At 42.0% G+C, this 12,763-nt stretch overlaps 2 protein-coding genes across 2 annotated transcripts in view; one reads left to right on the forward strand and one right to left on the reverse strand.

The window, feature by feature from the left end:
- si:dkey-205h13.2 overlaps positions 1-3,514 on the reverse strand; it is a 180,047-nt gene extending 176,533 nt beyond the window's left edge. The window contains exon 1 of the mRNA XM_043675395.1: positions 3,412-3,514. The gene's annotated coding sequence lies outside the window, so the exon portion shown is untranslated. The remainder of the gene's footprint in view (positions 1-3,411) is intronic.
- A 1,032-nt stretch (positions 3,515-4,546) lies between these two features.
- zbtb40 (zinc finger and BTB domain containing 40) overlaps positions 4,547-12,763 on the forward strand; it is a 105,467-nt gene continuing 97,250 nt past the window's right edge. The window contains exons 1-2 of the mRNA XM_043675396.1: positions 4,547-4,565; positions 7,062-7,863. Of these exons, the coding sequence (XP_043531331.1) occupies positions 7,113-7,863 (751 nt within the window). The 5' untranslated portion in view covers positions 4,547-4,565; positions 7,062-7,112. The remainder of the gene's footprint in view (positions 4,566-7,061; positions 7,864-12,763) is intronic.

The following is a 12,763-nucleotide window of genomic DNA, read 5'->3' on the forward strand; positions in this document are numbered from 1 at the left end:
AACGTCGATTCTCCTGTTCCCTGGATGCTGCCTGACCTGCTGCGCTTTTCCAGCAACACATTTTCAGCTCTGATCTCCAGCATCTGCAGACCTCACTTTCTCCTGCTAGAGTTTAAAGCTGGTCACACAAGAAAGGTGCTTCAAAACATGCATCTACCTTACTCAAAACCCACATTGATTGTAAACAATAAGGCAGTTGGAGCAGTCAGTTTATTTCTCTATCCTTGATGGAAATAATTTTACCAGGCTTATTTTGATCCTTCAGTATCATTGCAGGCAGTCTCCAATTTGCAAACATCAACTTAGAAATGCTTGTATATTCAAATGAGATCCTGTAGTACTTCAGTAAATTACATTTTATTTATTAATTTTAAAGATCCATATAAATTTGTGCTTGTATATCAAAATGATAATTTGTATATTGTTCTGTATTTTATTGTGGTCTGCTTGCGTGCAAATCAACTTACAAATGTACCCAAGAATAGAATCCATTCATAACCCATGCCTGCCAAAATAACTGGATTCCCAGTGTGAGGTGAGAGTGACATCACGGCTACATTTGATCAGATGTGATATCAAGAAGTCCAAGCAAAACTGGAGTCAAGAAGAATCAGGGCAAACTCAACTGATTGGAGTTATACCTGAGATAAGGGAAGATGATTGTGGTTGTTAGAGGTAAGTCATCTTAGTTTCAGGATATCACTGTGGGAGTTCCTCAGAGTAGTGTCCTAGGATGTTCACTGAGGACTGTACAGCATTCACCATTCACAACTCCTCAGATACTAGAAGCAATGTATGTTGAGCAAGCTGGAAGAACAAAACCTCATCTCCCACTTGGTGGCCTTACAGCCTCCAGGCCTCAAAAATCAAGTTTAACAATTTGAGAGCATGGACCATATCCTTCCATATCTACTACTCAACCCTAGGTCCTGTCATGACATAAATTGCTTTCAGTACAGCCAAATCAGTTTCACCATCTCACAGCCCTCATTTTCATCGATCTAACTTCTTTTCTTCTCTAGCTTACGATCAACATTTCCTTTGTCTGACCACCTTTATTTTTCTCTCTCTCTGGGCGCCCTTTCCATATAATGCAATGGATGTGATTGCATGAGAGAGGATGCAGTTGGAGTGTTTCTGCTATGAAAACAGAGTAGATAGGCTGTGACAAACAAAAACAAAACTGCCGGAGAAACTCAGCAGTAACGGAGGAGAGAAAAGGGTGTTAATGTTTTGAGTCCAATGACCTGATAGCAGCGAGGTAAAAGGGATAGGTATGCTGATCACATTGGGGTAAAGGAGTGTGCAAAGTGAATGAACAAATGAAGGTCTGAATGAATGTGTGAGTGAATGAGGTGAATGAGTGTACTGTATCATTAGTATAATGCTATGATCAGAACTACGGTGTACTCCATCTGTCACAGAGGTTTCACAGTCATAGAGATGTACAGCATGGAAACAGACCCTTCAGTCCAACCCGTCCATGCCGACCAGATGTTCCAGGCTAGTTGCTTCTTATCCTTCCATGGTTTACCAGCCACTGCAATCCTCAACCTTGATTAAGTCATGACAGTGGAGGACACTAATAACATGCCAGTAATCGACAAAGAGACGAAGGTAGGTGAGGACCCAGAAACAATCATTGTTATGCAAGAGGTAGTATTGGGCATGCTTATGGAGCCAAGGACAGTCAAGTCTCCTGGCCCTGATGGAATGCATCCCAGGGTACTAAAAGAGATGGCAGGAGAAATAGCAAGTGCACTGGCAATAATTTTCCAAAGTTCACTGGACAATGGGGCAGTCCTAGCAGATTAGAAAAAAACAAATGTGATGCCACTGTTTAAAAAGAGAGGTAGACAAAAGATGACGAATTATAGACTGGATAGCCTAACCTCTGTAGTTTGGAAGAAATAGCAAGGCATCATGATAGAAATTGTTCTTTTGGGCAGACGCAGCATGGGTTCATGAAGGGCAGGTCATGCTTAACAAATCTTTTGGAATTCTCTGAAGACATTATGAGTAAGGTGGACAACGGGGACCCGGTGAATGTGGCTTACTTAGATTTCCACAAGGTCTTTGACAAGGTGATGCACAAGAGGCTGCTGTATATAATGAATGCTATTCTGACTGACAATCAGCGACTAGCAGTGTGCTTTAGGCAACAGTGTTGGGACCACAATTATTCACAATTTATATAGATGATTTGGAGGTGGGGAGCTCGTGTAGTATGTCAATGTTTGCAGATGACACTAAGGTGAGTGACAGAACAAAGTGTGCAGAGGACTGTGAAACTTTGCAGATGAACGTAGATATTTTGAGTGAGCAAGCTAAGGTCTGGCAGATGGAATACAATGTTTTTAAATGTGAAGTCATCCATTTTGGTAGGAGCAACAGTAAAAAAGATTATTACTTGAATGGTAAAAAGTTGCAGCAAGGAACTGGGTGTCCTTGAGCATAAATCACAAAAGATTGGTTTGAAGATACAACAAGTAATTAGGAAGGCCCTACAGAACCAAACCCCAGTTGTAACATTGATTTCTGCGACAGCAGAAGGTAAATTCAAGAACATAATGGTAACGTCACTGGACTAGTAATGCATAGGCTCCAGTGTTACAGTTAGGACTTGGCAGAGGCAGAATTCAAATTCAATTAAGAAACTCATCAACATTTAACTTAAAACCATCTTTGCACTCAATGTCCTTTATGGGAATAAAATCTGCCAATCTTTACTCTGTCTGCCTTCAATGTTAAAAATCACACATCACTAGTTATAGTCCAACAGGTTTATTTGGAAGTACTAGCTTTCAGAGCACTGTTCCTTCATTGGGTAGCTGTGGAGCAGGTTCAGAAGACTGAATTTATAGCAAAAGATAAATTTCATGCAACTGAAGTCTAATCATTTGTTATAAATTCTGTATCTTATGATCCTGCTCCACATCTATCTGATGTCAGAGCAACGCTCCAAAAGCTAGTACTTCCAAATAAACCTGTTGGACTGTAACCTGGTGCTGTGTGATTTTTAATTTTGTCCACCCAATCCAACACCAGCATCTCCACATCGTGCCTTTCGTGTGACTCCAGATCCACAGCAATGGGTTTGACTCTTAACTATCTTCTGAAATGGCCCAAGAGAGTTACTCAACTCAAGGGACAATTAGGGATTGTCAATAAATATTGACACTCCTGAGGAAGGGTCACTCTGACCTCTCTCGAAACATTCCGCCAAACCTTCTTAGCTTTCCAGCAATTTCTATTTTGTTTCAATAAATATTGACCTAACCAGCGATTCCAACATCCCATGAAAGAATGAACTTAATAAAAGTTGATGTTTCACTTGAAATTGCGATTTTCAGCAACACCCTGTAGTTTAATTTGAACTATTATAAATTAAAAGCAGATTGACAAACTAACCTTCCAGGTAGATTGTGTGGTGCCTACCAACGACTGAGTAAACAGCTGGAAATGGGCATGCGCACTAGCGCCAAGCGGCCGGGATTGAGTCTGCGCCCTTTGACCAAACGGCGTGGAGTACTATAGCCGAGTGGCCTGGCTGCGGCCGGCACTGAGCTTGCGCTCTGCAGGCCAAGGGGACGGGACTGGGCATGCGTATTGTGGCCGGCACACAGCCTGCGTCCTGTGGTCAAGAGGCAGCGACTGGGCGTGCGTACTATGGTCGAGGGTCTGGAAGCGACCGGGACTGAACCAGCATACTGCGCTGAAGTTGCCGCACTGAGTCTGCGCAGTGTCTTGGCTGTGGGTGACAGCGGGTTGTTGTTCCGGTGGAGAAGCCGGAAGTGCTGTGTGTGTGAGTGAGACTGTCGCTCAGCTGCTCAGTCGGCGATGTCCGTGTTTGGGGAGCTGAAAGAAGTGGCAACTGGACAGCGAGTTGTCTGGGGCAGGTCAGTGTGGGCAACAGGGCAGGAGTCATTCGGCTGTTTCGAGCCAGGCTTCATCCAAAATATTTCATTCTGTGTAGCCATGAGCTGAGCTTCGAAACCCTTGTCCTTCCAGCAGCCAGCGTACCTCCTTGCACGTCGCTTCTTACCCTTCCATGGTTTACCAGCCTCTGCAACCCTCAACCTCTCATTCACCTTCACAGGTATTTGATTTAACTCACTCTCTCTCTGCCACATTCTGTTTACTTCAGCTTCCTGAAGAACGGTCCTGCCCGAAACGTCTCTTACCTTGCACCTCGGATGCTGCCTGACCTGTTGTCCGTTTTCCAGCATCCCACTTTATCAGCTCATCCTATTCACTTTTTCTGATCAAGTCACCAAAATTAAAAAGTTAACTCTACTTTCTTCCCACAGATACTGCCAGACACGTTGACTTTTACCAGCAGTGTCTGGTTTTGTTTCAGATCTCCAGCAACCATAGTTTTTTTTTGTTTTATTTATCTTATACTCCTCCACCCCATTCTATAGCTTGTATGCATTCTCTCCCCCACCCCCTCAAGACCTTGCATCTTATTTGAGGTGTTTAGTGTCAAATGGATGAGAAAAATTCTATCCAGTCTAAATCACAACATGGTACAGTTCCAATTTATTCTGGACAAGGAGAAAAAGGTATACAAAAGATAACTTTGGAGTGCGGAAAGACATATTTTATTAAAATAAAGCAGGGTCTGGCTACAGTTGACTGGGAACTGTTCCTTGTGGGTAAATCTACAGTGGAGCAATGAGATGGGGAGAGTCATTCAAAAAGGACCTAGGGAGAGCACAGGTCCAACATATTTAGAGGGAAATGTAGGAACAATACATTTAGAGAATCTTGAATGCCGAGGACAATGCAGACTGGATGATGAAAAGGAGAAATGCATTTAGCAAGTTCAAAGGGAGCAATGCATCTGTGGTCCTAGAGAACTACAGGAAGTGCAGGAGAGGTTTTAAAAAAAACAAGTAGAAGTGTAAAAAGAGCGCTTGGAAAAATGACTTGTTAACAGGATTATGGAGAATCTTAAGATATTTTATAAATACATTAAAGAGAAGTTAGAGTAGGACCTATTAGGGACCAAGAGACGTGTTTGTGAATCTACATGATATTGGAAAAGTGTTCAATGAATGCTTCTCTTCAGTCTTCACTCTGGAAAAGGCGATTGTAGGTACAGAATTCAGGAAAAAGGACTGAGGACTTTGCACAGTTTGACATAGGAAATGGTGTGTATTAGAGGCTCAATCTGGCTTTGCAATAGTTCGATCCCTTCGCCTGATGAGTTGCATCCCAGTCTACTGTGGGAGATAAGGCAGGAAATTGCAGGGCCTCTGACACAAATTTTTAATCCCACTCTGGCCACCAGGGTAGTGCAAGAGAACTGGAGGACAGGTAATGTGGTTTCACTTTCAAAAAGAATAGAGATGAACCAGGAAATTACAAACCAGTGAGTTTCACTTCAGTGGTAAGAAAATGATTCAAGAAAATTTTGAAGGAGCACATTTATACCTACTTAGAAAAGCATAGGTTAATTAGGGATAGTCAGCATGGCATTGTCAGAGGAAGAACATGCCTAACAAATTTGATGGAAGGTTTGAAAATGTGATCATTGGATGAGGGAAGTTCAGTTGATGTAGTTTATATGGATTTTAGCAAAGCTTTTGACAAGGTCCCACATGGGAAACTGATTGAGAAAGTTAGCACACGTAGAATTGAGACAAACTTGGTAAGGTAGATCCAAAACAGGATCCAAAGGGTAGTGGTCAAAGGCTGTTTGAGTGACTGGGGGTAGGTGTTCGGTACTGTACCACAAGGATCAGTACTGGAACTCTTATTATTTGTTTTATACATAAATGATAGAGATGAAAATGTGGGGTGAATAAAGCAAATTTGCAGACAGCATTAAGATTGACAGCATGGTAAATAATGAAGATGATGCTTGTAGGTTCCAGGACAATATACAGGAGTTGATCAGATGGTGATGCACTTTGGAAGAAGAAAGAAGGTGAGGGAGTATTTAATGAATGGCAGGACAGTGAGTAACTTAGAGGAACAGAAGGACCTTGGGGTAATTATTCGCAAATTCCTGAAGTCGGCAGAGCATGTGAATAAGATAGTTAAGGCGGCAAATGGGGCACGTGGTTTCATCAGTTGTAGCATAGAGTATAAGAGCAAGGTGATAATGTTGGAATTGTATGGAGTGTTGATAAGGCCACAACTGGAGTACAGTGTGCAGTTTAGGCCAACCCACTACTGGAAGGATGTGATAGCACTAGAGGGGTTACAGAGGAGGTTCTTCAGGGTGATACCTGGGATGGAGAAATTGAGCTATAAGGAGAGACTAGATAGGCTTGGATTGTTTTCCTTAGAGGAGAAAGTGAGGTCTGCAGATGCTGGAGATCAGAGATGGAAATGTGTTGCTGGAAAAGCGCAGCAGGTCAGGCAGCATCTAGGGAACAGGAGAATCGACGTTTCGGGCATTAGCCCTTCTTCAGGAATTCCTGAAGAAGGGCTAATGCCCGAAACGTCGATTCTCCTTTTCCCTTGTTTTCCTTAGAGCCAAGAGGCCTGAGTGGGGGCATGCTTGAGGGGATAGGATTGTGACGGGTATGGACAGGGTGAATAGAGAGCAACTGTTCCCCTTCATCAAGGGCTGAATTACGAGAGGGCATAGTAAGGTAGAGGGGATTTGGAAAAAATTTTTGCACTCACCAGGTGATAGGAATCTGGAATGCACTACCTGGGAAGGTAGTGGAGGCTGGAAACCTTACAACTTTTAAATATTTGTAGGAGTACTTCAAATATTATAACATTCCAGGATGTGGGAGAAGTGCAGGAAATTGGAATAAGCGTACCTTTATGTCAGTGTAGACTTGATGGGCTGAACTCCTTTCCTGTTCTGCATAAATCTATGAACAGTCAGCACCTAACTACTACGATGATTAAAATATCTAAATTAGCTGGCTGTTATCCCACAGGTGCAGGGCAACTTCACAAAATATCAAGCATTTTGCAAACCAAGACCCATATTGATTTGTAATTATTGTATTATGTGGTCAACTAATCTGTTATATAAAAATTATGCTGATTTGTTGAAGGACTACTCCCTAATTTTTCTTTACTGTTTAAAGGTAGCATCTGGAAGAACAATCCTGAGGCACAGTTTGAGATCGCCTGACACTATGGAGCTGCCAAACTATAGCAGGCAGCTCATGCAGCAGCTGTACACCCTAAGAAAAGAAGAACAGTTTTGCGACTGCACGTTACTCATTGGCAACACTCCATTCAGAGCGCACAAAGTTGTGCTGGCTGCCTCCAGTTTGCTCTTCAAATCTCTACTGGACAACACAGATACAATCTCCATTGACCAAACTGTTGTCAGCCCAGAGGAGTTTGCTGTTCTTCTGGAGATGGTCTATGCGGGGAAAGTTCCACCAGGGAAGCACAACTTTACAAAAGTGGTTTCTGTTGCCGACAATTTACAAATGTTTGATATTGCTGTCAGTTGCAAAAACATTGTGGCAAACTTAATGAAGCACACTGGGGGAAATGAAATGAGGGCTTCGAGCCCTGCTATTGGCGAAGATGCACTAAGTCCGGCCATCAGGCAGCAGTGTTGTGTATCTCAAGAAATGGACAATAATATGCCTGCTTCTAATAATACTGAAGTAACTGGACCAGCAAAGCAAAACCCCTCTCTGGAAGAAATAAACTGCACTGATATTGAGGGCTTTGAAAGCACCAATGTTGCACTGTCTGCTGAGGAGACTATTCTGTTTGCTGATGATTCAAAACAAGACGTTGAGGAGCAAGAAAGTTCAGCAGAAAATCACGTGGCTGACATCCAGAGTGCTAGTTATTCTTCAGGATGTACTGAGGGTGAAGAAATTCTCAATGAGCCCCCCAGCAAGAAAGGGAAGTTTTCAATAACAGGTATAACACAGTACTGTAACATTTTGGTGTCAATTTATCTCTGAAACCCAACAGATGATTATCAGTGATGTCAGTTTGAGAGTTTCAGTCAATTAAACAGCAGGGGTGATGGGAATGATCTCAACCTCTCCCAATGATATGGTCCTGAGCCGGCAATTAGTTAGTGATGTGGTGATAATGTTGCTGAACTAGTGATCAAAAGGCCCTTTGGAATGCTGTAGAGGCAGGAGTTCAAATCTGTTGGTGCCGTTGTCACCACGCCAGTCTGCCTTTTCAAACAGCTGGTGAAATTTGAATTCCGCTAACTTAAAAGAAAAATTTGGAATTCAAAGCTAATTTAATGGAATTATAATCGAATCCTACCTTGCTCATTAATGTTCTCAAGGAAAGGAAATTTGGAATCCTACTCAGACTGATAGCATTGAGTTTGATTCTTACCTGCCCTAAGAAATGGCCCAGGTTCAAGGTCAATTAGGGATTGCGAGCAAATGCCATCAATGTCCACATTCCATTAAATAATTTTAAATATGAAAAGCTGTGTGGTAGATTTCTGGTTCTGGTTGAATATTTCAGATTAACTCTGTGGTTATATTAATATGCCCTTATCATTTATTAGATTAGATTCCCTACAGTGTGGAAACAGGCCCTTCGGCCCAACCAGTCCGCACCGACTCTCCGAAGAGTAAGCCACCCAGATCCATTTCCCTCTGACTAATGCACCAAACACTATGTGCAATTTAGTATGGTCAATTCACCTAACCTGCACATCTTTGTGACTGTGGGAGGAAACCAGAGTACCCGGAGGAAACCCACGCAGACACAAGGAGAATGTGCAAACTCCACACAGACAGTCACCCGAGGATGGAATCGAACCTGGGACCCTGGTGCTGTGAGGCATCAGTGCTAACCACTGAGCCATTGTGCTGCCCCAGTATGGTTTTACTGTTGGTTGATTATTTAATCTGGCCACAATAACTGCTAGTATATAGATTTTGGGCACTGGGCGGCAATGTTTAGAGGTTAGGAGAAAGTGAAGACTGCAGAGATCAGAATCAGGAATGTGGTGCTGGAGGAGCACAGCCGGTTAGGCAGCATCCAAGGAGCTGGGGAATCAACGCTTCCGGTATAAGCTTTTCATCAGGAATATTTAGAGGTTAGTCAAGATTAGTAAATCCCTTTGAAGTAATTCCCCAACTAAATAGAATTTAAGCGTTTAAATGTACGCACCGCCTATTTTCTTCAGTAAAGGATTGTTTTCAGAACAAAACATGAATTTGCATCCTGCCTTTAATATAGAAAATGTCCCTAGTCACTTCAGTCTTGTGTAAGCAAATAAAAAGGACATTTGAGCCCCAGAAGGGATCATCAGAAGATTGATTGATTGGTTTTCTGAAAGATTTTGAAGCGGATAGGTTGGTGAGGCAGAGGATCTTTCAGGCAAATACATGAACCTGGATTGAGGCAGGTAATGACATAGTCAACAATGGTAGGAAAGTGTGGGAGTGGAACTTGTTAGACCAGAGTCAGTGGTATGGAGAGTTTGGAGGGTGTTACAGAGATTAAAGAGAATTGCGGTCAAGAGATGAAGGGAAAGTCAAATCTCAGATATTTTGGGGATGAGGGGGGTGCTGTGTGTGTGTGGTTTATGTTCAGTGTCGTAGGCAAAAGGAAAGGGAAGCAGCAACAGAGGCAACTAAATCTCTTCTCTTCACACAATGCCAACTAAGTCTCTGATCACCTTGCACATGTTGGTGAGGTTGGAGAGCTGGATGTATTGGACAAATTTGATAATGAATATAAGTAGCTGGGGACAATACGGTCAAAGAGACAAAGAGTCATACAGCATGGAAGCAGACCCTTCTGTTCAACTTGTCCACGCAGACAGAGTTTCTCAAACTAAACTAGTCCCACGTGCCTGCATTTGGCCCATATCACTCTAAATCTTTCCGATTCATGTACCTATCCAAATCTTCTCCAAACTTTCAGCAACTTACCAGGAAGAATTTTCATGGTGACAAAGACTAACAAAACTTGAGACCTCAAATGACTTTTTGTTCACATTAGCATAACAGTTGACCTTAGCTGAGGGATATGCTCTCCTCAGCTTGGTGCTTCACTAATGAAAATCTGTGCTTCCACATAGAACCAATCAACACACTAGCTAAAACTTGTAAACAATTGGCTTACTTGTTTACCAAGCTGAGAGTTGTATAATGATGCAGTTGTATAAAACTCTGGTGCGGCCGCATCTGGAATATTGTGTGCAGTTTTGGTCGCCATACTATAGGAAGGATGTGGAGGCACTGGAACGGGTGCAGAGGAGGTTTACCAGGATGTTGCCTGGTATGGAAGGAAGATCGTATGAGGATAGACTGAGACACTTGGGGCTGTTTTCATTAGAGAAAAGAAGGTTTAGGGGTGACTTGATTGAGGTGTACAAGATGATTAGGGGGTTAGATAGGGTTGACAGTGTGAACCTTTTCCCGCGTATGGAGTCGGGTATTACAAGGGGGCATAGCTTTAAATTAAGGGGGGGTAGATATAGGACTGAAGTTAGGGGTAGGTTCTTCACTCAGCGAGTCGTAAGTTCATGGAATGCCCTGCCAGCAGCAGTGGTGGACTCTCCCTCTTTATGGGCATTTAAGCGGGCATTGGATAGGTATATGGAGGATAGTGGGTTAGTATAGGTTAGGTGGGCTTGGATCGGCGCAACATCGAGGGCCAAAGGGCCTGTACTGCGCTGTATTCTTCTATTCTATGTTCTATGTTCTATGTGACAAAAGATAAAGAAACAAGACAAATGAAAGAAAAATTGCAAGTTCTCTCACAGGAAGCAAACGGCACTTCAGACTGCCTGTGCAGTTGAACTACTGTGTACTTATTAAATTTTACTCTTTTGACACCACTGTGATTGAATCTCATAAACTGAATGCTGCCCTGAGTTTTGGAATACAATTCGTACAATATGTGAATTGAACCATTCTTTCTTTAAACTTTGAATAAATAAATGTAATTGATGAATCATTTAATGCATTATAACTTTGATTCCTTACAAGATGCGGTTGGAATCTTCACTTAGACTGTAATTCTTTGGAGTAACATCTCATTCAACTGATGTTCCTGAAACTACATTGAAGTAAATAAGAACAAAACAAAACTGTGGATGCTGCAAATCTGAAACAAAAACTTAAATTGCTAGAGAAGTTCAGCAGGTCTGGCAACACCTGTGGAGAGAAAGCAGATTTAACATTTCAAATCCAGAACAGAAAAAGGATGATTGGACTTGAAATGATAATTCTGGTTTCTCTCTCCAGATGCTGCCAGATCTGTTGATAATCTTTAAAGTGTTTGTCTTTAGGTGTTTCGGCAAACAGGTTTTGGCTTCTGCTCCACCACTAATACTGAAGATACATGTTAAGCAGCACAAGCTTTGTTGCAATCTATTTTGGTGAGGTGTGCTTCAAGCATTTGATGATGTTTTACTATCAGATGTTAACCGAGGCCTTGTCCACCTCTCAAGTGATTTGAAAACACCCCAAGGCAGTATTTGAAAGAGAACAAGACAGGTTTAGTACCCTGATCGATATTGTTGAATGCCCCACTGATCCTTTGCTATCGAATGACTGTGTGCAATTTGACTGCCATATCAGTCTGCTTTCCAAAAGTGATTCCAAATTTAAAAATGCTTAATTGATTTTGAAGGTCTCTTGGCATGTCCTGGACTTGGGATAGTTTTGTCAGAAATGCTTTCTCCATCCTTTTGAATTCAAATGGGAGAAAGGGACTTAGAGGTTGGCGCAGTGTGTTTTTCTGATGCCCTACTTCTCTGTGGAATGTTTAATACTAAAGTGTCATTTAGGGGTTTAGTCTAATACCTTGTTGCAGGTGCTGTAGTGTAACTGTGGAGTGAAATGACTGCTAAATCATACATTGGAGAGTCATGTTCAATTGTCGCCATGCTAGGGCCTCACGCAGGGTCAGGAACAACTGCAGCAAGTGCAAAATAAACTTGAAATGTTCTCATCTTGGAACGTTTTCATGTGTTTAGAAAATTACTGTTAGATTTTCTTTAACATGGAGGAAAGTAGCCAGTTTTTTGGAAGCTACAGTGCTAAGCAGCAGTTGGAAGTGACTGTGAAATCAGTAGTGTGACTTGGTGACCATTTCTGTTTCTGACATTCTATGTCAGCAACACAATTCCTTACATGAATTATGTTCTGTACTGGGAGATACTTCTCAAGAACTTGACTATTTTGTACTTGTGCATTGTGTTTTCTGCAAGCTAATGAGAAAACATGTTGACAGTTCTACCTCACTTGAAATCTGAGCTGAAGGGTCTTCATTGGAAGAGAAAAATCTGGCTTTCTAATATTGCTGAAAATAATTCTGAGCAAAATAACTTCTCTTCGTCTTCTGTGAGCACTTAGATTTGCAGAAATGAGCCACTGAAATTTCTGTGTTTCAGTATTCTTATTCCTCCATGGCAGATGGTGAAATCTGAATTCAATTTTGAAAAACCTGGGAATAAAAACCAGTCTAATGTAGCCATTGTTGGTTACTGTGAATATCCATCTGCTTTACTTGTATCCTTTAAGAAAAGAAATCTGCTGTCCTTCCTTGGTCTGTGACTCCAGACCAACAGCAATGTCATTAACTCTTAACTGCCATCTGAACAATCAGGAATAGACAATAAATGCTGGCCAGACGAATGCAGTCATTAGCGATAAGAAGTTCATTGTTTTTCCTGAGTCTTTGTGTGAACTGGAAGATGCCTGAGGTTGATAAAAGCTCTCTCATTCTGGAAGTGTATGTAAGCTCCCCTCGTGGTCTTCCATTGCCTACTGCATTATCATGCTGGCGAAGGTGGTGAATTCAATTGGGCCCAGTGCACATCTGCCTT

The sequence above is a fragment of the Chiloscyllium plagiosum genome, chromosome 34 (assembly GCF_004010195.1).
Source record: "Chiloscyllium plagiosum isolate BGI_BamShark_2017 chromosome 34, ASM401019v2, whole genome shotgun sequence".
NCBI classification, from domain to species: domain Eukaryota; kingdom Metazoa; phylum Chordata; class Chondrichthyes; order Orectolobiformes; family Hemiscylliidae; genus Chiloscyllium; species Chiloscyllium plagiosum.